General features: G+C 39.2%; 2 protein-coding genes and 1 pseudogene across 3 annotated transcripts in view; 2 read left to right on the forward strand and 1 right to left on the reverse strand.

The window, feature by feature from the left end:
* The window catches only part of LOC113113785 (uncharacterized), a 36,582-nt gene extending 26,912 nt beyond the window's left edge, over nucleotides 1-9,670 (forward strand). For both annotated transcript variants that reach the window (XM_026280267.1, XM_026280268.1), the window contains 5 exons: nucleotides 1,398-1,490; nucleotides 1,909-2,091; nucleotides 2,253-2,397; nucleotides 3,213-4,217; nucleotides 5,053-9,670. In XM_026280267.1, the coding sequence (XP_026136052.1) occupies nucleotides 1,398-1,490; nucleotides 1,909-2,091; nucleotides 2,253-2,397; nucleotides 3,213-4,217; nucleotides 5,053-7,505 (3,879 nt within the window). In that variant the 3' untranslated portion in view covers nucleotides 7,506-9,670. The remainder of the gene's footprint in view (nucleotides 1-1,397; nucleotides 1,491-1,908; nucleotides 2,092-2,252; nucleotides 2,398-3,212; nucleotides 4,218-5,052) is intronic.
* Nucleotides 9,671-10,704: 1,034 nt separating this feature from the next.
* LOC113113787 (solute carrier family 25 member 51-like) lies at nucleotides 10,705-14,933 on the reverse strand. The gene is made up of 2 exons (XM_026280269.1): nucleotides 14,834-14,933; nucleotides 10,705-12,756 (listed from the first exon to the last, which is right to left on the reverse strand). The coding sequence occupies exon 2, from the start codon at nucleotides 12,683-12,685 to the stop codon at nucleotides 11,783-11,785; it is 903 nt and encodes a 300-aa protein (XP_026136054.1). The 5' UTR covers nucleotides 12,686-12,756; nucleotides 14,834-14,933; the 3' UTR covers nucleotides 10,705-11,782.
* A 580-nt stretch (nucleotides 14,934-15,513) lies between these two features.
* On the forward strand, nucleotides 15,514-20,656 carry LOC113113304 (centromere protein U-like; annotated as a pseudogene).
* Nucleotides 20,657-25,991: the final 5,335 nt, after the last annotated feature.

Here is a 25,991-nt window from a genome sequence, read left to right on the forward strand (position 1 = left end):
TCTTTTACGTTTTTCAGAAAACGATGTTAAAATCTCCCTATAAACAGAAAATTATATATTTTAAAATATTTTATTATATTTAAAATATTAATTCAATTAATACTAGTTTATAGGTGATCTCTTTGTATTTTGATTTGTTTAGGGAGACTCTATTACTTCAAGGGATACTCCACCCCAGAAATGAAAATGTTGTCATTAATCACTTACCCCCATGTCGTTCTAAACCCGTAAAAGCTTTGTTCATCTTATAAACACAATTTAAGATATTTTAAGATATAATTTTTTTATATTTTAAGAAGAGCATAAGCTTCCTGCATTCAGCTCATGTTCCCCAAAATGGCGCTACGGTGATGTGTAGAGACGCAGAGGAGACAAATTGTTCAATAAAGTTATTGTTTTTGTTTTATTCGCGTACAAAAAGTATTCACGTCATTTCATAATGTAATGGTTGAATCACTGATGTGCAGATGGACTATTCTGATGATGTCTTTCATACTTTTCTGGACATTGACACTGTTATTAACTTAGCAGTTTATGGAATAGTCATAAGCCTCCCGGTTTTCATCCAAAATATCTTAAATTATGTTCCGAAGAGGAACTACCATAATTTTTTGGACTGTAAGTCGCAACGGATTATAAGTCGCATCAGTCCAAAAATATGTCATGACGAGGAAAAAAACGTATATAAGTCACACTGGACTATAAGTCGCATTTATTTAGACCCAAGAACCAAGAGAAAACATTACAATCTACAGCCGCGAGAGGGCGCGCTATGATTTCAGTAGTAAACTACAGGAGCACTGAGCAGCATAGAGCGCCCTCTCACGGCTGGAGACGGTAATATTTTCTCTTGGATCATTTCTCTTGGTTCATGTAAAAATAATTTTGATAAGTCGCACCTGACTATAAGTCGCAGGACCAGCCAAACTATGAAAAAAAGTGTGACTTATAGTCCGGAAAACACGGTAAGCTTTTATGGGTTTGGAACAAACTGGGGGTAAGTGATTAATGACAAAAAATATATATATTTTGGGGTGTAGTATCCCTTTCAGTTGGGCTGCATCATGCAGACCATTTTTTTGCTCATCACAACAACCTCGGAGCTCACAACAGATCTGTCTATAAAGGTTTATAATTTGTCATTGAAAATCAGTTTTCCTGTGGTGAAAATGGTTGGCCTTTTTCCTTGAGGTGAAAAAACTGTTGTGCTCTATTACTGCTGGTTCATCTGTCACACTGTAAATGTGGGATGCAATATTCCATGTTTGGTACTCTGATGATATCCTGCACATGTGTTTTCTATACCAGACACGAATATGCATACTGTGCACTTTAAACCTATTATGCACTGCAGCAGTTGTTTATCTTTTCCATTTCCCTCTCTCTCGCTTTTTCAGGTGATTTCTGTGTCTCAGGCCCGGTTGGCTTATCTGACCCAGATGGCGGAGCTGATTTCATACAGTGGGAGAAGCTACAATGCCACCATGCTGGTGAGAGAGTTGTGTCCATCTGCCACGTTCATCACAAATAGCAAACAAAATCTGCAGGACACTGATATGTTTCGTTTATTTTCCTCTCTTGTCTGGCGGCAACCATTAGTTTTTTCTAGATAATGTTCTGCCTGATTAAAAAAAAATTATATCTTGTTTTTAAGGTTATGAATTTAAGCATGTTATATAAGTTGGCTGTTTTAGGGAGTGAGAGATTTGGATAAAATAGCAGTATCTCTTGCAGTGGCACAAAAATAAACCTTGAAATGACGTAAAGCCCGAGACCAATTCATTATAAAGCACTGACTCATAAGATTCACATGGGACCATTTAAAAAATCCTGCTTATATTCTTTTTAAGTTTATGTATTTCCCCGGTAAGACTGAGTCAGATTGAAGGACATGTGTGTGTGTTACAGTTGCAGGACAGGGAGTCACTAGTGAGTTTGCTGGTGGGAGCGAGATATGGGATCAGCCAAATACTAAACCACCAGCTCAACATGATCTCCACCATCATAGACTTCCACTACATCACCCGAATAGAGGTGCTCTCAGAGTCCGACAGAGTCAGCATGCTCAAGATTTACCTGCAGGACATCCAGGTGTGTACACGTCTACCAACAGATTAAAATAAACACTGCTGAAACTGTACCTTAGGGACACCCAGGTGTGGATAAACACCCAGGCGAGGAAACATGTTTTTTTCTCTCTCTTCTTCTCTTTCTCTCTTCATCTGACAATCTCTTTATCCTGCAACTTCCAGCCAATAGCCCTGTTAATGGAATCGGTAGCAGCTAAAGATCTGGCCTGCCTCCTGGCTGGATACTGCAAACTGCTGGTTGACCCCAATATCAATGTGTTTCGCTGGGGACCCAGACCTAAAATGCGACGCATTCCAGCAGAAGAAGGTAGGAAATTAGGGAAGGTTGTGCTATTACATATGTGGCATAACAACTTTTTTTCTCCTAACACCCTGCCCACACTACAAGTGACTGATGTTGCTCTGTGTAGGGAGAAGTGTTGTTATTAACTAAATCTGTAAAAAAATAATTTTTGTTATATTAAATAAAGCAGAAATAAAATAAACTATAAATAAGGGATGGATTTTTGCTTATGTTGGGCATATATTTCACCACATTGTGGCCGATAGCCGATATATTTTCTTTTGTTTGGAAACAACCCCAAGGGAATCTATCACCATTCAGGCATAAGTAAGCAATCAAGAATGACCACACTGCTGACATGATCTTATCACTAGCACACCCTCAGCACATGTTACTTGTCACACTAGAGTTACTTGTCGGGGAGCTGTTTGGGGTTTGGTGCCTTGCTCAAGGGCACAACACAATGCCGCAAAAATAGAAACCAAGAGACAAAATTTTGCACATTGCATGTTGTGGTTACAAAACATGAAAAAGTACTATGGTGGTATCATTGTACAGTGATGGTGCCAGACTATGGTACTTTGAAATATACTGAAAATTATGTACCTTGTTGTATACATAGTTCTTCCAAGAATATCATGTTACTACTTTGGGACATATTGATTACTCTGTTACAATGCATATGAAATCTATGTTGTGTTGAGATATACAGATTTAATAAAATGCCTTTTTGTAAGATTTGTTATTAGTTGCATTTTTAAGTGCATTAAATCACTTATGAAATAAGTCACTTGTACATTATATTATACTAAATGCTACATAAATTGTGTTTTGTGTAGGGTATATTTATCGGTGTGGGAGCGATTCAGAAGACAGTTCAGAGGATGACTATGCCATGGAGGGACTGCTAGACACCCTGTCAGAGGACACTATGTCTACTCATACAAATGATGGCACAGAGGAAGGAGAGGAAGCTGAGGGGAAAAGTGAAGCAGAGGCAGAAAAGGTTAGAGTGATTGTAACGCATCCCTTTTTAGAAGACGAAGGAGATGAGGTGAGCAAGGGAGAGTCTATTGGAGATGAGGAATATGCCATGATGATGGATTCCCTTTTGGAGACAGGTTGGTACACGGACCCTCGAGTAAATAGCAGCTTCTCCAGTTTGTCTAGTAACTCACTAAATGCACTGGAGGAGAGTATTAAGACAGCCATTGGTGGGCTTGGCCATATGGATGTGTCTCTGGAAGAGAAACCCAGTTCTGATGCCTCAAGTCTGGATGTCCACCACCCTTACCTCTTGGAGGTGCCAGAGCTTTTGGATGAGAGCGGCAGTTCCAACAAACTCAGACGACCTTCAGACCTGACCTACAATAATCACTCAGTTCTGTGCTTCTCTGAGCTCTCTCAAATGTCTGACAGCTTGCCAAGCCCACCTGTGGCCAACGACGATGCTTTGAGTGAGGATGATGGAAGAGGAGACAGTGGAAAAGACGGTGGCATCTCTGCCATGTCAGCAGAATTTGAGGCTGTGTTAGCCTCTTGTACCCCTAACAGCATAAATACTAAATTAGCAGGAGTGAACTTTAAGGCACTCTTCACCCGGATTCACAACCATACAGAATGTAGACAAGAGGGAAAAAGCTTCCCAAAGAAAAAGATAAATGAAACTAAACAACAGGGGCCATCTTCAAAGTTAATAGCACAATCTGTGCTGATGAGAGCTATCTCCTTAAATGTTCCTGAAAAAGCAAAGGACACAAGAGACAGTTGTTCAGATTCTGAAGATGAATTTTTTGATGCCCAAGATCGATTTACCCCTCCCATCACAGAGCAAGGCCTCACAGGTCAGTGAACAATCTATTTTTACAACCAAAATATTTGTGTATTCCATAAAAGAAAGTTCCAGGTTCAATAAAAGAATAAAAGTTAAGCTCTATCAAAAACATTTATAGCATAAAGTCCCATTACCAGAGAAACTTTTTTCGGCAGGACCCCCAAAAAACTAGCTACAATCACTATTACAGTAAAGCACTTGAAATAAAGCAAACATGGCTGTGCACTTTGAGGGTTTAAAAGCAGAAATGTAAATTATTATTATTATTATTATTGTAAAAGCACTTCTTTAAAACCTGTTATTTCATCTGTAACATTTTTGCACTTCTTTTACACAAAATCATATTTCATGTTCTTGTACTTTCTGCATGCATGTTGGAGTAGCTGAGTTTACTGTCTTTAGGTGCTCATGACAAGTTGAAAATATATGATATAAATTTGCACAAGGTTAGTAAGCAATAAGTAAGAAGTTGCACTAGCCTGTTTACTTGCATTGTAAGTGTTTTACTGCAATTTTTGCTTAAAAAAAACTAATGAATTAGTGTTTAAAGGAAATCAACATTGTTACATATGTCGGTGCCGATATATAGTGCTGTTGCACTGAGCGTGACCTGAGTTCAAGAACCGGCTTGCAGACCTTTCCCAATCCTGTATCCCCTCTCTCTCCCACTTTGTTTCCTGTCAGTATATACGGTCCTATCCTAATAAAAGGCAAAAATGCACAGAAATAAATATTTAAAAACAAACACTGTTGCATGTAACGTTTTGAACCTGGAATATTATTTTAAAATGTTTTGATTTTTTCAGCATATGTACACATCTCTCTTACCTCTTACTCTTTTGCAGAGGAAAGCTCAGATTCTGAGAACAAACAACCTTCTTTTAGTGACATTAAGGTTAGCGAGGACAAGAAGAAAACACCAGAATCCAAAGACAGCAAAGAGAAGGACAGCACCACACCAGAGACCCTCAAAAAGAGACCTTCTCTTGCCAACCATTTGACCCCTGCATTTCCTGAGACTAAAAACCCTGAATTGGAGGTCCATCAGCCTCCAATGACTTTTCTCTCGAAACTTACACCTGTGGAACCTAAATCTTTCTCTACTAACCACTCCACCGGACAGAAAGCCCAGCACTGTAATGGAGACATCCCTGGTCGAAATTCACAACTATCATCGCAGCTTCTAGAAATGGAGCCAGACACCATGGAGTTTAAACCAGTCACAGGGCCTGGACCACCATTGTCTTCCTCATTAATAACAGCTGTACGCCAAGCTACCTTTCCCCAGCAAACCTTAGTAGACCCAGAGTCTGTTCAAAATGGTCCGAGATCACAAAATGGAATAACTGACCGGGTTTCAGACAGTCTAGATAAAGAGACTACTCCAAATAATCTGGATCTTGGGAGACCTGATAGTCAACATATCAAGCCAAATCAGAAAGAGCCAACAAATGCCAACGGAACTGAATTTGGGAAAAACACATCAGACAGCAAGAGTCCTTTACAACAACAGTCATCAGACGCTCTTAAAATCAGAAAGTCAGAAAATAAAGTTCCCCAGAGGAACACAAAGCCCCCAATACCTCCCAAGCCATCATTCATTGGTTTACAGACATCCTTGAAGGCAGGTGATGCTCAGTCACAAAAGCCTGAGGAAAAGACAAAAGTTCCCCCCAATGGTCTTTCTCTACACCCCTGGACTCAGAGAAATGGTACCAGTACCTCCTCACTCTCTACACTGAGTAAGGGTATTTCTCTAAGTCATGAGAACTTAAGAACTGAACTAAAGGCTGAAAGCTCTACAGTCAAACCTACAAGTGCTTCAACCACTCCTACCCCATCTCCATCTCCCTTACCTTCTCCTTCAGTTCACTCTATAAATATTGTTCCTGAAGATCAAACTGGAACTACCTTCCCCAGCAGAACAGGCTTATCGGGACGTCTGTCTGCAACAGCCTTGCGGGGGAAAATTCAAGATATGCCCTGGTACCTAACCCGCTCCCAAGAGATCCTGGGGACAGTAGCACTCAGCAACACTATTTCATCAACCGGCAATATAGCAACCATTGCAACAGATGTGAATCATGATTCCAAGAAGGTATCTCCCAAAGCCACTTCAGTGCCATCTTTGATTGACTGGAAAGAGAAAGATGCTGAAGTAGTTATTGTGAAGCTAAAAGATGGACCCGAGGAAGTGACCTCAACTCCTGTTATAGACACTAACGGAAAACCTCCAACATTGTCAAACCATCCTGATCTGAGGCAGAAATCTTCCACAGAAGCTACCGAGTTGCACAGGCATTTTGGGACCTGCAAGTCCGAACAGCCTCAGTCACACAAAGGTTACCCTTCAGAGATTCAACTTGACAATGCGTCCTCTCTATCCTCATCAAGTCCTTCCCATCGTGATGCATGTGGCTGCCATACAGTCTATGCTAACTGTTTCAGTGGAGATACAGAGGACAACTGCAGCTTTGATGATAATCTGACTGTTTACGAGTTCTCCCGTCGAAACCGCATAAGTAAACCACCACAACCCACCCCGGTTCCCACCCCTGCAACCCTCTCGTGTCCCTCACCAAATGTTCTCTCCCTACTCAGAGATTCCCCTCGTCCCCTATCTTCATCGTCAGAACTCAGTCCACTCCTGGTCCCACCCAGAGCTCTGGAATCTCTGCATCTAGACTTTAGACCAATGAATAATCCGCTTAATTTTTTGCAAGGCCACCGTTATGTTACTGGTAACAAAGGTGCAGGCCTTAAAGACGGATATGCTTGTTTGCAGCGAGATATTGATGAACTACTTATGGTTTTGAAAAAAGGGCCTTCTGCAGTATACCCTCCAACCCACAAGGGGGAATGCGAAAATGGCAATGTGAATGGGAATTTGTTTTCAGAGACAGAGAGATGCCTGGTTCAGGCGGAGGCACGGAAATTGGCATCAGGATGTCAGAGAGCCACACGGGTTGGATGGGCACCTGATGATGCTCTTCTGTCCCTTGGAAACAGCTTTGGAGCTCTAGTGCAACTTACCTCAACCTGCATGCGAGTTCCTTGTGCGGACTGCGGAGGCTGTCATGGGGATATTGATGCAGATGAGGCCCTAAGGAAGCTTGAGGAGATTGTGGACCTGTATAAGGAATTTGTAGGAGCTGTAGAGACGACTAGAGAGGGCGAAGGTGTCAGGCTCTTAGCCAAGCAGTGTACTGTTCTCATTTCAACCGTCTTCTCACTAACACAGTTGTTTCGGACACGGACACCAGACATAGACAATGGAAATGTACCTCTGAACTTTTGAATTTTTCCTTCCGGCACCCTCTTAAGGGATTGTAGAGTGCGAGCATAGAATTGTACTTAAAGTAGCTATGACTTTCTGGCATCTAAAAACTGATTGTGTGCTGGCACACAAGAATAATAGTAAGTGCCGTGAACGTACACACAGTTAGCATCCTAACATGTCAGAACTGTTATGTGTTAACCTGTTTGTCTTGCCAAGTCTCCCTATAAACGTACTGGAATTATGCATTCAGACATACAGTAGCTATTTTCTAAAGTTTCTTTAATTCCCGATGTATGTATAGTCTGTAGTATGTATTTATTTTTTTTGCATACAGTATATGCGCACCGTGGTTTCTTACCTACTATACCTGCATTTAGTTTTTTTGGGTAAATGTGAATCCCTACCTCTTGCTCTAATAACTGAGATAAAGTGTTATGAAATTTCACCTGTTTTCATGTTTAGTTTAGTCATGCTGCTCTAACAGATTGAAGGAACAAAGTGAAAAGACACTCCACTAACCCCAAACAATAGATGCTGGGACTAAGAAGCTCAAAAATTTATGCAGTAATTTTTCACCGGACTATCCAAAGGATTTTCATTTAATTTTGTCTATGATAATTTTCCAGCTGTAGAATGAGAGTTGATGGCAATGGAAGTGCGGCAGTTTGGATTTTTTTTTACCTGTATGTTGGCGTGTCAAGTTTGGCTTTTGATGTTAGTTTTTATATTGGCCTATCAGCTGACTGTTAACCACAGAGATCGGTCTGTCCAAAAACACAATAGCACAATTGGGGTATGTTTACACAACAACGATGTCACCACTTTACTGTAGCATCCTGTAAAACTGATCCCAATGATAGCCAAACCACACAATTTGTCACTCATCTGTAATTTTCGACTATGCAAGCATCACAATTTATACCCAATTTTTCTTACATTTTATACATATTAATACATGCAGAATTTTCTATTTGTTATGACCCACTAATATCTTGCTTTAGAGCACATCCCTGACAAGCCTAGGCCTTATATTTTATCTTGGAAGATTGTTGTGAAATTTGTTGGACTGCATTATTTTGCGAATGCACCATATATTTATTTTGCCTACTGTTTATTCAAACAAAAGGTTCAGTTGGAAATATTTTTTCTTCCTCTTTTGTAAGTGGTGAACTGCACCATATTATGTATACATTAAATACTCAAGTGTAAATTATCTTTGAGTAATGCCAGAAACATACTCCATGCAAGTATGTGAACGCTTCTAGTGAAACCAGCTCGATTTCATTGTGTAATACATAATGCAGTGCCTGTTGCCTCCTTGAGAGTTTGTTTGGAACTGCACAATTGAAATGCCTCACTCAAGCCTTCAAATCTGCATTTCTGATCTAAGAATTCCAATTTTGGATTTGGCTGTCATATTCACAAAAATATGATTGAGGAGATTATCAAAGACTACACTTGGAACTTCGAGTAATTGAGTCTTGATTATTCATTTGGCCTTTGTTGCTGATCTCAGACCAGTACTTTGTGGTATTACAGCCAAGGATGAAAATTCTCACTGGCTGTTTCTAGAAAAGGTTTCAAAAGGCAACTTGCACCCAGAATACATTAAAAAAAAAAATGTATTGCCCAGATCACATTACAAATTCATGACATCATCCTTGATCAGTTCTAAGTAACTTGACTTTAGAGAAGTGCTTCCAGATGGCAAGAATATCACCCATATTGGACACATCCCTCCCAACAAACACACTGCCAGATCGTGGTTAAGTCAGAAAGATAGTTTGCATCAAGAGGAAAGTCATGAGAAGGAAAGAGACAAATATCTGTATCTTATTCAGTCTTTTCACAGGAACAATTTTCATATCATACTATCAGAGAGCAAACATATTTCTGTATTAAAATCTTCTTGTCAAATGAAGGATGACAAAGACTGCCATTGCATTTGTACCAACTCTGAAGTCGGTACTGCTCGTAAAGACCTTATGTATTGAGACATGTTGTATGCAGATTATTGTGTTTCAAAGTGCACCAAATAAAATATGAATTGTGGCTTTACGTGAATATTGAGGCAAACACCTGAATGAAATGAGAAGAGACGATTGAGAGTATGTTTTGCATCCCCTCTACTGTGTTCATGATAATAAAGGTTTGATTTCAAATGACAAATGTTATGGAACTAATGCAGCTTTTGTGTTGTGTGGCTTTATCATTTTCCTTTAGGCAAAATATAATTTGGGGTTGAAATATGACCTGAACATGTTCTTAACAGATTTTGTGAGATTTGATTTAGATATTTTTGGGCTATTCTCAAAAGCTGTGACATCTGTCATTTTGCAATGGCTTGTCTTTTCTAACAGTCTAATTTCTAGTTTAGCACTCCTACTAAAGCACTAAATTGTCAGTCAAACTGTATTTGCTTTTTAATTCGCAGGAGATTACAGATTAGGCCTGTGATTAAACTCAAACCGAAATCTTTCACAGTTCAAACAGAGGGAATGATGGGATTGTGCCGGAGCTGTCTGCTGGAAGACACGCTCACTATAATCTGTGGCTTTTCAACAGAGGGAGTGACTACATTTCTATCTGTAGTAACTGAAAGATGTTTTTGTAGACTTTTCTCTTTTTAATTGTAAATGTCATAGGAAACATATTTTCCCACATTGTGCTGTGTTAAATATAACTCTGACCATTTTTTTATTTTAACCTAGAACAAGCTAAGCAACCATATATCATTAACCCTGTTAATCTAGAGGCCAATTTTGCACTACTTAAATTCACTAAAGAAAACATAAAAATCTATTCACGTTTTTTAATTGCTTGCAATTTGTATGAAAAGAAGGAATCAAAATGTTTTAAAATTTAATAACACGTCCAGTCAGCTACCTCCATCAACATCTAATCATTTAGGACATTTTTCCAAAACAATCCCTGGGATTTACTTACAGCTCAGAGAAGGAAAAGCCACCCACATGGTGCCCTAAGATGGTGCTGCCACACGGCTCTAAAAGCATCTGTCCTTGAATGCCATTTCACCCCATGTGATGGGATGTTTCCGTGTCTTCCTCTGTCCCCTGGAGGTTAACTCTGTCTGAGCAGAATGGAGGGAAGTGCAATTGAGCCCATTATGTCAGCCACGGTTAAGTACAGGGCTTTAAAGTGTGTAGATGCTGAATGGCTCGAAGAGAAAGAAAAAATTGCATTCAGAAAAACATGCAAAAGTGGGACAGAAAGGTTCCCAATTCTAATGCTCAGATTTCTTTATACAATTGCAACTGCAATTGGGTAATATTCAGTGCAATGATATACATAATACATAATATAATCTGTAAAGCTACTTTCAAATATGTGTACAAAACATCGACACCCGAAATGCAATAAGAGGAATTACTAGTTTACTTTCCACCCACAACAATGTGAAAATGTCATTCATGTCACAAAACACTTGTTACATAAAAACTGCATTTCATGAAAATGATCACACATCTTTGAATACATCAGGACTTTTTCTGATTGGCAAAAAATACTAACACCATGGGCTTGTACAGACATCTTTCGCTTTGTGTGGTCCACAAGTCTCACCCATTTACGATCCCTCGGTCAACCTGCACGAAACACTTACGGTGATACATGGCTTGTCATGCTCCAGTCCAAAGTTTGTGCATCAGATTTTTTAACAAAACAACAGAAAAGAAGTAGCAATGTACTGTCAGTAGTACAACACTGTGCTTTCTCCATCCTTGTCCCACAGACCCCCAAAAAGTGAGTAAAAGAGCCACTACTAAACTGATACAAGAGCCAAAGCACGTGGCCATACATTTCACAACACTTATAGTAGCCGAGTGATATGGATGGACTTTATGTAGTTATCAGCACAAGTATACTTTCCATCCACAATTCTACAGATCATTACATGTTACAGGGACAATTCACCTAAAACCCATTTACTCACCCTCATACCATTCCAAACCTGCTTGACTTACTTTCTTCTGTGGAACGCGAAAGAAGATATTCAGAAGAACAGTTTTGAGTCCCATTAATTTCCATTGTATTTTTTGTCCATACTATGGCAGTCAATGAGACCGAAAACCATTCGATTACTAAGATTCTTCAAAATATCTTCATACAGGTTTGAAATGACATGGGGTGAGTCAATTATACATTTTTGGGTGAACTATCTCTTTAAGTGCAGACGTTAAGGAGCTGGCATTGTCCAGACCTCTTTTAAAGAGGTAAAAACTAAACTAAATTTGGCTTGCTTCGGACAAAGTGCACTCCATCATCCACCCCAGTCTTCAGAAAACTTTCAGGAGAAGCTCATAGGTTGCATTGATGATCCCCCATGACAGAAGAGATCGATGGTAGTTGAGCGTCGCTCCGCGGAAGAGCAGCACGATGCTGCCGCCTCGTTCCCGCCACACCGTCATCAGCACTTGATGGCAAGGAACAAACTCGCCCCCAACTTGAGCCTGAGCTCGAGATTTGACCACATTCAGGGGGTAGAACATGATACCCAGCGCCGCCCCCAGCAGCCCGCCACACACAAAGTCATTGGCCATGTGACCCATACGGGTTCGGGCATCAGGTAGCCGCTGCTTAATTGGCCCACGCAAGCCAAAAAACAAAACGTTACTAGGCCCGTTTCGCAACAAAATCGGGACCAGCCCGCGGTAGCACTCTCTCACACCGTAATCCCGCAGGAGAGTTCGGAAGGTGTGGGCGGTGTTGTTGAAACGCCCGTTGTGCCTGTGATCCTGAAGCAGAGTTTGCACCCTTTCAAACGGCGTAAGGGCGGCCTCAGCCGTCCCGGCCAGCACGGCAGCAGCGCTCCGTATAACAAGCTCCGGTGCACCACTTCTGTGAGCGTGACGCAAAAGCAATCGGGAAAAATCCTCATACAGGCCAAACATGATGGCCACGGTGGTGGACTTCTGCAGTAGTGGAGGCAGAAGCCCTCGGTAGAGATGTCTCAACCCTTCCCTCTGCAACTGCCGGACGGCCTCGGTCGCTCGCACCCCATGAAGCTGCTGCCGGAACAACACTTTCTGAATAGGAAAGGTCACGATGATGTTGGTGAACGCAGCAAGCGAGCCGCACACATAGTGTTTTCCCCGACTGCCCAGATTGGCCCCTATTAGCGCGTGGCCACCTTTACTTTGCCGGGCCGTATCCGGGTCCATAGTAGTAACCACCCCCATAGAAAACTAAGCATTGGACTGGTCTGTCAGCAGAAGTGATCCAGGTAAACACCCATCAATAGCATTTTAAGCTGTAGGAAAGAGAAAATAAAGCATAAGAACAGTCAAAAAAACATATCTTGAAGAGCTGATCCAATCCAAACGTGTTATACTGGCCAGTGGTTGCAGGTAAAAGCCTAATCTTTGAAACCGTTTTGCGTAAATTACTGCTGAGATAAGACACGTTACCTAACCGCAGATCAAGTGACCCAAACAGAAAGAGGACAGGAGGACATCAGGCTACTTATCAACTTAAAACTTAACCTTTATATTGTTTGTAATATGGTAAGATAAAAAAAAAAAAAATGATGATAAATGATGTGCATTATCCTTTGAAGGTAAGAAAAAACATTGTTTATGTTTATGCACTGGTAAAATTTGAGTTGATTTTGCTTTTATAATGTTCTTTTTTATATATATTGAAATAAAAAGAGAAATCTAGAATCCTTTCTGTAAAAACTAATTACGTCAACAAATTTTAGATTTTGATCCTGGCTTTATCCAATGTTTAGATTTCTGTTCTGGAAATGTATGCAAATTAGTGCATAATTAATTACATAATGCCTCATTTGCATATGTTAAACACTTTAGAAAACTTGCAACCCTAAACACTTATCTTAATGTACCGTGAATAATCAACTAGGAAAGTATGGTGATATATATTTGTTGCATTTTTCCCCAAACTTATTTACTCACCCCCCTGTCAATCCAAATTTGTGTGATTTCATTCATGTGCAAGACAAAAGGAGACGTTTTGAAAAATGTTCACGCTGATCTTTACTATTCAATGCAAGTATTTAACATGGAGACAAGATATGTTGTGCAAGCTTTTATGTTGTCACATCTGTCGTAATCAAATGCTTCAGTTTGAAAATACAGTAGAAGGTTTTGAAAGAATGTAATATCTATAATTACTTTACGAGTCTTGATATATAGTGCACATATTGTCATATAAGGTGTTTTATTGTGCTTTTTGGCGCTTGATAGCCCCTGTTTGCTGTGTGCTTTTGTTGTTGCCGTACATGAAAGAGCAGTGTCACTTTACTAAACATCTCCTGCTGTGTTTCAGGAAGAAAGATGGATCTGAAATGACTTGAGGCTGAGTTATAGCAGTAAACATTGCTTAAAAGCCATGAGAATAATGCATAGACAGTAATCCAATAGCAGACTGGATGCAACTACAACTCATGTGCAAGACTTCTCCAAAAATAAAACGGCACATGTGGTGGTGAGGGAAGAGCTATAGGGACTTCTGAAGGTCATGAAATAACCTGCTGCAATCATAATAAGACTTAAACTGTCCACCATCATATATCAGACTAAAACGCTACCCGATCATGACCCCACAGTGACGACAGGACGAGGTCAGCCAGCTGGACAGATGCCCTAACTTCACTACTCATTAAACACTTACACAGGTAGCTTTTAAGAACGACACAACAGTTATAAAGGACTTTAAGCATGTGTGGCTGAAATGTCCTTGATAGGATCTGACTTATGTGATCATCTCTTTCCAGAGTATTTGAGAGCTTGATTCGTTTGTATACGTACATATGACATCTGCATGTATGCTACATACACCTTGTTTAAAATCTGCTGTCATGTGTGCAGATGAAATGTTTCGTTTCCATAACATTCCTTTATTAATCATAACGTGCTGGATAGAGCTAGCAGGCTACCGCTAGCACTACAGTGCCAAAAACATTGTATAGACAAAATCCACACCAGTAACTTCATGTACATGAGTCTTACCTCCTGTGAAACCAATATAAGTGTAAATACAAAAAACATATACAATATTTTCTGTATACAAACTACTTATGTTGCTCTTTTTGACTACAGCATGTCCTAACAGTAATAAGTAAGAGTCAATAACTTTCAAACATCACTTTAATAAACATAAATGACTTGTATGTTATGATTTAATTGCTTAAATGTGTTAATCTGTTATTAGTGTTACAAGAACACACTCCTACGGGAAGCTAATGCTAATATTGTGACAGCACAAGTTCAGATGTTTACACCGCGAATTTATTTACTAAAGGTGTTTATGTTTGTGATTATATAAATCTGCGCAGTTCGTAGAGCTAAATGTATGTAATTAACTACCTTCTGGTCGCGGTCCGGGGGCTGGTTGGGTCAGTGAGGCGGTACCGACTCAGAGCTTCTTTAGTTTTTTTAGTGTTTCCACTTCAGACTGACAGAGGGATGGACCGGAAGTGGTTACGAAAGAATCGCTTCTAGTGTTTCCACTCGCGTGGCGTTTGAACGTTAATCACTACTGCAGTATATAAACCATAATACACAACAGGGGAAAGTTTTATTCATTTATTTTAGCTTACACAAAATAATATAATAAAGAGAATATTAGAATGGACTCAGATTCACAAACTACAGATTTGTGATGATTGTAAACAGGCATCGTAGATTACAGTTTACACATAATAAAGTGCAGCACCAGAACAGCAGAGGACAGTCGGAAGAGAAAGACGCTCTTCGCTTTGTGTGCTTTCCACGAAACAGTGAAGGAATCTTCCTTAGACGATTGTAGGGTTAATATAAATAGTATATTTTATTCCGTTAAACAAATAATATGTGGAACGTGAAATACTTTGTCTTAATTTAATTTTAGTATGTTATATATACAAATTAATTGTAAAATCTGCTCTCTACTTTAAAAAAAATAAATTGCACACCAAAGTTGATAAATTTCCCCGTGTCTGAAATGGTATAGTTCAAGCGTTCAAACATTCGCGGTAAAATTATTATTACTGTCAGACTCTGGATAATTTTTTTTAAACTTTGTGATTAACGCTAGGCTGTTGTTTTTGTTTTTTATTGTAAGTGAGTATTTTATCTATCATTATATGTAATTAAATTAATGCGAAGATGAGTAGGATGACGAGAACTCTGAAAGCTCTTCAGCGCGAGCTGAAGCTGAGTGTTTAATTGTTGTCAGCTGTTTAATGTTTCTTATCCAACGTTATATTTAATCAAGTAATTCCTGAAAAATAAAATTTATACCACCAATATTTATATTAGGTAATAACAAATATGTTGGTGTTACTATTATTTATGATATAAAATATAGCTAGCATCCATATGTCATGCAACTTTGTACATTTATTATTTTATACGTATTTATGTTTGTATTTTTGTTTTAATTTTAATTATTGAAATATGTAACTTTAGTTTTAATGTCACAACTACTTATAAGTTATAAGAAGTTGTTTTGGTTGTTATGATGGTATAATAGGACATATTAATGATGGCAAATTAAATATTAGACATGTTTTGTTTTTTGATAAGTTGTTCCTGAAACATCATATTAATATCAGCAATATTAATGTTATGTGATAACAAATGAACTCTTTTTGTTGTTGTTACTATATAATATAGTATTTAATATAACTTAATAATATGACACCCATCATATTTGTATATGTTTTGTTATATCATACTTTTTTATATTTTGACTTAATAATTCCTAAAGAATGTCATTTTGAAAACAAATATACTTTTATTATGGGATAATATTTTATTGTTGTTTATAATATGAGTAATATTAAGCATTAAATTATATGTGTAATTTGATACATGTAATAAACGTATAGTATTGACCTGAGACTGAAGTTATAGTATATATATATATATATATATATATATATATATATATATATATATGTTTATATGTGTGTGTACCATATACTGTACATGTACTTACTGTACATTCAGTAATATGCACTTAAAGGTTTGGGCAGAATTTGTTGTTAACTTCTGTCATTTCTTAGAATGCAAAACAGAGCAGTAATGATGCAGTGGAGTCCTCACAGCCCCTGGACATTTCATCCATTGAGAGAGCCAGTTTCTTTCAAGGAGATCAGTATTCTCCTCATGGTATGACAATCCTGTAATAATACTGTAAACTGCAATACTGTCGTTTGGAAGAAAAAGCAAAAACAAGTTTTTATATTTATGGCATAAAAAGCAAGTGGTCATCACTTTTTGAAAACAAAGCCTGAAAGTAACTCTTCTAAATAGGCTATAAAGTCCAGAAAGTGACTTTATTTGGTTCTTGGTGTCTTTTGCAGGGAACCCCCTTCACAGTACCGTTTTGGAAGAAGATCTCAGTCCTGGACCAGAACAGAACCAAAAGTCTGCTCCAGAGACGATTGGTCGACCACGAGCTGGGAAGTGTGCTCTCGGTGTAATGGACACTGATAAGACCACAGTTACTCAGGCTAAGAAAATAAGCAAAGCTGTTTCCGAGGCATTGAATAACAAAGCTTCATCCAAAGAGAACCAGGAACCACATCAAGTCAAGTCAAGTCAAGTCTGCTTTATTGTCAATTCTTCCACATGTACAGTACATACATACAGAGAATCGAGACTGCGTTACTCTCAGACCTGTCAGACAACAAATAAAGGAGAAAAATCAGTAGTAAGGTAGAGTGTGGTCCTGTGAGATCATCGGGTTTCAGAGGCATTTCTGGTACGCAGCTGTGGTTATGCATCAGTATATTAATGTAAAGGCTTTCTGTGTTTTTACTTTTACAGAAGAGGTAAAGGCAGACCTTTGCCAACCATATCAGAAGGCAGAGAGGATGCAGACAAGAAAAGAACATCAATCCCCACAAGCTACACAGCCAATGTGAGAGTTTAAAGGAATAGTTCACCCAAAAATGTAAATGTTCTCGCTCTCAAGCCTTCCAGGATGTAGATGAGTTTGTTTCTTAATCAGAACAGATTTGGAGAAATGTAGCATTACAGATCACGCAGCAGTGTGAAATAAATGCACAAATGCTTAAAGGAACCCCGGAGTATGACATAAGTGGAAACCCGCCATGAATCAAACATCAAAAAGCCCCAGATCAGACTGCTTTTTGATGAGAATTATTTTCCTGATAGTTTAATACATAAAATAGCCTGTATATATTAGAATATCTAACATATCCAATATTATTCACACAAATATTTAGTTTAAAGGACCTTGAAAACCCATTTAAGTTTTCATTATTCATAAAAGCACACTTTAATGACTCTTAAAAACATTTTAGCTGTTTAGACTTCTTAAACTGTTGTGAATCATGGCAGATATGTAAAGTAATTTATTTCGAATGCATGTTTTTTTCACCCTCATTTTTCCAGGAAGCAGTCAAAGGTCGGAGGTCAGTAAAAGAATCCTCTTTGACCCTAGCAGCGGCTCAGAGACAGCAGAGATCACCGCCATCCTCAGAGGATCTGACAGACGAGGAGGAAAGTTTTGTATGTCTCATTTCTTCATTTATCAGTATCTACATGTGTGATATATGAAATATGGCCATTTAATTCAGTTTGTCCTTTACAGCACCCAAGCATGGAGAAGTCTAAGAGAAGAGCGTCCAGTCAGCGGCAAAGTGGCCAGAAACAAAAAAGGAAATCTTCATCTTCATCGGGTACTAAACAAGACAGTTGTTTTAAATGTTTATTTTTTGGTTTTTTAAATCAATGAATGCTTTAATAGTGTGCAGTGAAGCTTGTCTTGGTTCTTGCAGTATTTTTCATTTTCGTATTCAAAAAACATAGGTTGCATAAACCAACCAAACAGCACAGAAATGACATTAAATTATATTGCAAAACTAAAAAAAACACACAAAAAAATACATTGGCCAAATGCAAAAATGTAAGGGATTTGAGAAGTCCAACTGATCTTGATGTGGTGCTCGATAGTTTCCAGGAGTTTGTCACTCAGTATAAGTAAGTGTGAATTACACTTATCAAAGTCAATTGCTAAAATATTTGACTCTGGTTTCTGCAGGGAGACTATAAACTCTGAAGCAGTCAAATGCTCCATTGATGCTGTCGGTCGCTCATTTGAGGAGCAGCTCTCAGAGATAGCGAGACTGTTTTTTAGACATTTTCACGTAAAATAAATGGAAATGTTGCTGAAGTCATAATTATAAAAAATGTATTTATTCATAGATCACAGCAACAAAGGAGCTCAAGAATGTGAGAAGATGATTTGTAAAGGATCATATGACACTGAAGGCTGGAGGCTGAGAATTCAGCTTTGCCATCAAATAAATAAATTACATTTTAAAATATATTAAAATAGAAAATTGTTATTTTGAATGAGTTTTTCCAAATTTTGGACTGGAAATGTTGAATAGCAGAGTTGCTTTGCAGACATTAACCGTATTGTTCTCTCTTTCAGATCAACAGCACTATTAATCAGAAGGGGACCAGACTTGTGGAAGCCAATAATGAGCTCATAAAGTAAGCACTGACAGTAAACATACAGTAACTGATGTTAATTTTGAGATCCGTTATTGTAAAGGGACCATATAAAGGAGAACTGGATTTTTAGACCATTATATAAACGTTACTTGTTCGAATCATAGTAATGAATTTATAACTATAAAATTTAAATGAGTTCCTTGTCTCAGGGGAAAGACAAAGCTGAGAAACCTTCAGAAAGATCATGATGAGATGGAACAGAGACTCAAAGCTCTGAGAGAAGGTTCCTCTTTGCTCACACACCTGCAGGAGCTCAACAGAAAGTACATGAAGCACTGCACAGCTCATCCGGATGAGGTGGAAACGGTGAGGGACTCTGCAATCAGTTGATTTGGTGTTGATCTTTCATTCCTATTGAGCTCTGTAAGACAAGGCAGGTTTATTTATATAGCACATTTCATACACAGTTCTAATTCAAAGTGCTTGTGTACATAAAATGACTCTACAAGCAAATCATTTCGGCATATTGTATGGCATTGGTGGGATTTATTGTTCTTTGGTCCATTTCTCATTTCATTTCTGTATCTTGTCTGACAGTATGGCCCATCCTGTATGCCTGCCATGTTGATGGAAGCCAGGTGCATCATGGGAACCGAGCACCAGCTAAAGACTGTTAATGACCATCTTCAGCAGGTCTTCGATGAAACTGAAAATTAATAACTACACACACTGTACAGCTCAACAAATAAACCATTATAATCGAATGGTACATTATCAAAGCCATCATTAACAAGTGTTGGGAGCCAACCCGGCGTCCAAGGCTCAGACGATACTGTACTGCGCACTACAAGAGAACATCGAGCGGACAATACTTTTCTCACAGTCAGCTGGTGCAAGTCAAACCCGAGGCCAGAGACAATGGAATCGCCAAAAAACTGTTGGACATTATTGAGAAGTTATGTGGCATGGCTTCAATACACTGCTGTGAGAACATTATTGGTATTTTTTCTTTTGGTAGAGTTCTCTGCAGACAAAGTCATATTTACAAACAGGAATCCTGAAATTCGAAATGAAAAAGCCCCTGAAAAAAACACTGAGATCATTTCTAGTCTAAAGCATCGTCTCAATATGATTCTCTTATGAGACAAGCTCATGCGGGCATTAGTGGACAAAGGGTCTAAGTGACTAAGCACCATTTCAAACCTTACCACCATGAAATTCACCATGATTAATAAAAATAAAGTAATCGTGATGCTTCAGTAATAGTGAAAAGACCTGATGTCAAATGTATTTTCATAACAACAGTATTAAAGATAATAGAATAGCTTGTATACAATATACAGCATAAATTCCTAAAACTAATAAACATTGGGATAAATTGTACATATGCCATTCATTGATGTCACGGGTGAGCTCTGTTCTTACCGGCCCTGAAATAGATCAAATATGGAAAACAAACCATTAGAGGATAAGAAATGGATGTGAGAGGCTAGATGCATCTGTTTTTTTATGGATCTCTGCTTTTTTCAGGGCTGTCTATATTGGAAGTTGTCAACGTAGCATTACATTTTGTAATATCAAGCATATGGACTTCACACCACTAACTCTGTAAAGTCACTGTTTAAGGGCCAGATTTCACGTTTATGGAATTGTGTTCTTCTGTTAATTTGCCCTGTTTAGTAAATCTGGACCTAGGACTGATAATAAACTTCTTAAACCAACTAAGGACATTATTGTTCACTCCTCTATTGATCAGTGTAATATTAAATTAAATGTATGCATTTAGCAGATGCTTTTATCCAAAGCGACATACAGTGCATTCAGGCTATCAATTTTTACATGTGTTCCCAGGGAATCGAACCCCCAACCTTGCGCTTGCTTGCTTGCTAGTGCAGTGCTCTACCAGTTGAGCTACAGGAACACATATATGTCTTATAATATATATAATGTTTCTTAACAGTTCTTTAATCTCTATCACCCTGGTTGAATTAGTTGATATTCAGCCTTTAAATCCTCTAATCACTACTTTTCCAAACTTTGAAATGGTTGGAATTTACTTTATTTTAAGTACAGTTAAGTCTTTGAATTCAACTACCAGCATATTAGATCCACTTCCCCGTTCAGTTATTAAGAACTGTCTCGCATCATTCTGTCCTCACATGGTTTCAGTTGTAAATTTATCACAGAGTTGTGGAATTGTTCCTCCAGCATTAAAATTAGGCCCAACACTGAACCCTGAAAAACTCCCTGCCAAACAGGCACGGTATTGGATTTATGATTAACAAGTTAACAAACTGGGCACAACTGGAAAGACACAGCAAATTATGCAGCCTGTCCAACAGAACAGAGTGGCACTATATCAAAAGCAGCAGAAGTTTAACATGACCAAGATACTGCATGTGATGTAACCAAACACAGCTTTAGACCCAAAAGCAGAACAGCCTAAATATGCAAATAAAATTAATTTATTGCCAAAGCCAAGGAACACAATCCATCTCTCATTTGCTGTTGAAGATCGGGGTGCAGGAAACTAAACAGGCCATAAATTTGTTGGTAGATCTGAGAAACTAGTTTGTTGAATGGGTGTGGATGGTGGAATGAGGTCTAAAACTGGAGAAACAGAATTAGAACTTGGACATAACACCCGATCTAAAGACACAGAGAGGTCTTAGCACAGAACCACATTAGCAGACTGAACAATCTGGCAGCAAATACCTCAAGAAACAAGGCTTAAATACTGGAGGCAGATGAGTTGATTGGCAGCAGGTGATTCACATTCAGCAATCAGCCACAGAGAGGAGCGCATAGCCATGCCCCGGTACACACTGACTCATTGAAACACAAACAAAATGGAAAAACACAGCTGGCCAAAAATCCAAATCCCTGACAGCAAGTATCAGAGTCACAACACGCTCCAGTAGTTTAGCTAGAAATGGTAGGTTAGAAAAAGGTCTATAATTAGACAAACCAAAAACAACAACAACAAAAAACCAGGCTTCTGGTTTAATTGCAGCTATTTTTATATATGCCTTGGCTTGGGCAGAGTATCAGAAAATATGGTCTTTGATATCACTGCTATGCAGATGACACTCAGATTTACATCACCAGTAGCCCTGATGTCCATTGCATGTTAAGTATGTGTCTAGAAGAGACCAGGAACTGGAAACAGAATAACTTCCTGAAGCTGAATGGCTCCCAAACTGATTTGATACTGATTTGTATCGGCGACTAAGTAAGGCTAATCAAATTAGGTACTGTAGGTTGTTGATTCCAGCATGGTATTTCTTATTTCACAGGTGGGGAATCTTGATACGTTACATTTGATGCACTTATAAAACACATTCATAAAACTGTTTTTTTACCATCTTAAGAACCTTGCATTCTCAACATCGCTGATACAAAAAGAGGGTTATACACACCTTCATTATGACTAAGCTGGATTATTGTAATACCTTGTTCTCTTTCCTTCCAGCTGAATCTCTAACCAGGCTACAGTATGTCCAAAATTCTGCTGCTTGTGTGCTTTCTTGAACTGCTCCCAGGGTGTGATGTAGTGTTATATGCATTTATGGTGTAATTGCATATTGACTCCACTAGAGGGCTACCTTGGGTTGACTTAGTGGGGGTTACGGTGTTAGACGAGTTAGACAGTGGTTTTGCATGAGCGGGTTAGCAGCAGAAGCTGCTTGTGTTCTATAATAAATATGTGGTTCTGAGTTATAACTCTCTGTGTACGTAGTCTACTGGATACACTGCAACAGAAGAAACACTACATGGTGTCAGAAGTGGGATTTTCATGAACCCGAGCCTGCGTTCGACAGCACTGAGACTTGACGAAGATAGTGAGCTCATCCTGACTTAAGTGAGTCTGCCATAGTAAAAAAAAAAAATTCCAACAAACATGGATCAGTTCAGATTACCACCTCCATTAGTCCTGTCGGGGAATACAGGTGAAAACTGGAGAAGATGGATACAGCGGTTCAACATTTACATGACTGCTACTGGTTCAGATTCAAAAAGTGAAAAGGTAAAAATTGCAATTCTCCTTCATGCTTTAGGAGAGGAGGCCTTAGAAGTATACAATTCACTGTCTATAGAGCCAGATGGGGAGAATGAAACAATGCAAGATATAGTAACTGCACTGGAGAAGTATTGCCTACCCAGAAAGAATGTTGTTTTCGAAAGGCACCAATTCTGGGCCTACCCCATGCCTGATTCGATTACCATCGATAAGTATGTCACAGAACTAAAACAAAAGAGTAAGGACTGTGAATTTGGCTCAACAGAATCTGACATGATAAGAGACAAGATTGTGTTCAGTATCAGTGAGCAACATTTAAAGGAGAGGCTCTTAAGAGAAACAAACCTGACTCTTGAAAAAAGTGTGGATATTTGCAGAGCGGCAGAGGCAGCTAAAACACAGATTGAAGCAATGGGAGAGCTGAATAAAATTGTTCATGCCATTAAAAAGAAGACAAAAGATGCAAAACAGAACAAGAGATATGAAAGAACATCATCTCAACAGCACAAAGCAGTTTCATTCACCTGCAAAAAGTGTGGAAAATCTCACCTCCCACGACAGTGTCCAGCCTTTGGCGCAACATGTCATGCCTGTGGAAAACGGAATCACTTTGCCTCAGTGTGCATGTCTGAACAAAAAGACACAATGCCTAAACACAATAGAAATGTCACTGTTGATTCATTATTCATCGGGTCAGTTGAACTAAAAGAGACCCATGGCTCTGTACAGAACGCATGGTACACGGATGTAATCATTGGAAATGTGACAGTGAAGTTCACTCGTCCATTCCAATACTTGGTAAGGAAGCATGTGAACAGATGCAACTGCTAAAAAGAGTTGAGACTGTTGTAATCAAGCGATCTAACTCCAAAGAGGAATTGATAGCACAACATCCAACAGTTTTTGAAGGGCTCGGTCAGTTTCCGGGTGAACATCATATTCATGTTGATCCAAAAGCAATCCCGGTCATACATGGCTGCAGGAAAATTCCCTTAGCAGTGCTGGGCAAACTGAAAGACACACTGGGTCAGCTGTTACAAGCAGACGTCATAGCGCCAGTCACCCAGCCCACTCCTTGGGTCAACAGCCTTGTAGTCACTGAAAAAAAGAATGGGTCATTACGAGTATGCTTGGATCCTCGTGATCTAAATAAAGCTGTTCTTCGTCAACACTTCTTTATTCCAACAACTGAAGATGTCCTGTGCAAGCTTGCTGAAAAGAAAATTTTCTCCATCTTTGATGAAAAGGACAGATATTGGCAAGTCAAACTTGACACGGAATCCTCCCTACTATGCACATTCGACACGCCATGGGGAAGATACAGATTCAAACGTCTACCATTTGGTATCAAGTCTGCTAGTGAAGTTTTTCAGCAGTACAATAATGAAGTGTTCGGAGACATAAGTGGTGTACACATTGTAGCTGATAATATGATTGTCGCAGCTGCCACAGAACAAGAACATGATGTTACTGTTGCTAAAATTATGGAGAGAGCAAAAAAGCACAATGTGAAATTCAACCCCTACAAGATTCAGTTCAAGGTGAACAATGTACATTTCATGGGCCATGTGATAACTCCACAGGGTGTGAAAGCAGATGACGGCAAGATACAGGCAGTAGTAAGCATTCCAGCACCCATGGACAGACAAGCACTGCAGTGTCTTTTGGGTATGATAAGATATCTTGCACCGTTTATTCCAGGTGAGGCATCACTCACAGCTCCTCTCAGACAGCTGTTGAGAAAGAACATAGCATTCCAGTGGCAACCAGAACATGACAAGGCACTGTCTGCACTCAAAACAGCACTGACAAACACACCAGTTCTCAGGTACTATGACCCCAACACAGCACTCACCATACAAACAGATGCATCCAAAGACGGCTTAGGATCATGTCTTTTGCAGGAGGGGCAACCAATAGCATATGCGTCCAGGTCTTTAACAGATACAGAAAAGAACTACGCCCAGATTGAAAAGGAGCTACTGGCGATTGTCTTTTCGACCAAAAAGTTCCATCAGTATGTGTACGGACGCAGTGTGAATGTCCAGACTGACCACAAGCCATTGGAGGCTATCTTCAAGAAGCCATTGAGCAAAGCTCCAGCGAGACTCCAGCGCATGCTCTTACAGCTACAGAAGTATGACCTCATTGTCCAATACACACCTGGTAAGGACATGTTAATTGCTGATACACTGTCACGTGCTGTCGCTGAAGGCCAACACACATGTGCAGAAGATCTCAGTGATGAAAGGGTCATATATTCACTTGAAGCAACAGAGGCTCTCAGTGAAGAAATGCTGAAGCAGCTTAAAGATGCTACTGCAAGAGATAGTACACTCCAGTTGCTTGTGAAAACTCAAAAGACAGGATGGCCAACACATAGAAAGACACTCAGTCCCTCGATTCATCAGTTCTGGCCTGTCAGACACACTGTGGCTATGCAAGATGGCATATTACTGGTAGCAGGTAGAATCTTGATTCCTGAGTCAATGAGAACAGAGATGTTGCAGAAACTACATATCTCACATCAAGGAATGCAGCGCACAAAAGCACATGCCAGACAACTTCTGTATAGGCCTGGAATGACCAAACACATAAAGCAGATGATTGAAATGTGTCCAACGTGCCAGCAGTTTCAGCCCAGGAACCAGAAAGAGCCACTCATCTTTCATGAAATCCCAGAGCTCCCCTGGTTAAAAGTAGCTGCTGACATCTTTGAAATCAGAGGTCAGTCATTTTTACTGATTGTCGATTATTTGTCAAAATTTCCTGAGGTGATGAACATCAGAGACAAGACTGCGCACACAGTAATTGAAACGATGAAAGCAGTGTATGCAAGGCATGGCATTCCAAAAGAGCTAGTGTGCAATCATGTACCCTTTGCTAGCTATGAAATGAAGACGTTTGCTGCGGAGTGGGGCATTAAGTTGACACACTCAAGTCCGGCCTATCCTCAGTCAAATGGGATGGCGGAAAGAACAATCAAAACGGTCAAACAAGTCCTAAAGAAGCTGAACAATCAGGAGTGGA

This window comes from Carassius auratus, chromosome 14 (genome assembly GCF_003368295.1).
Source record: "Carassius auratus strain Wakin chromosome 14, ASM336829v1, whole genome shotgun sequence".
NCBI lineage: Eukaryota > Metazoa > Chordata > Actinopteri > Cypriniformes > Cyprinidae > Carassius > Carassius auratus.

Excerpts from the sequence above, each read along its gene's own strand:
- LOC113113787 (XM_026280269.1), bottom strand. The coding sequence starts at position 12,685 with ATGGGGGTGGTTACTACTATGGACCCGGATACGGCCCGGCAAAGTAAA.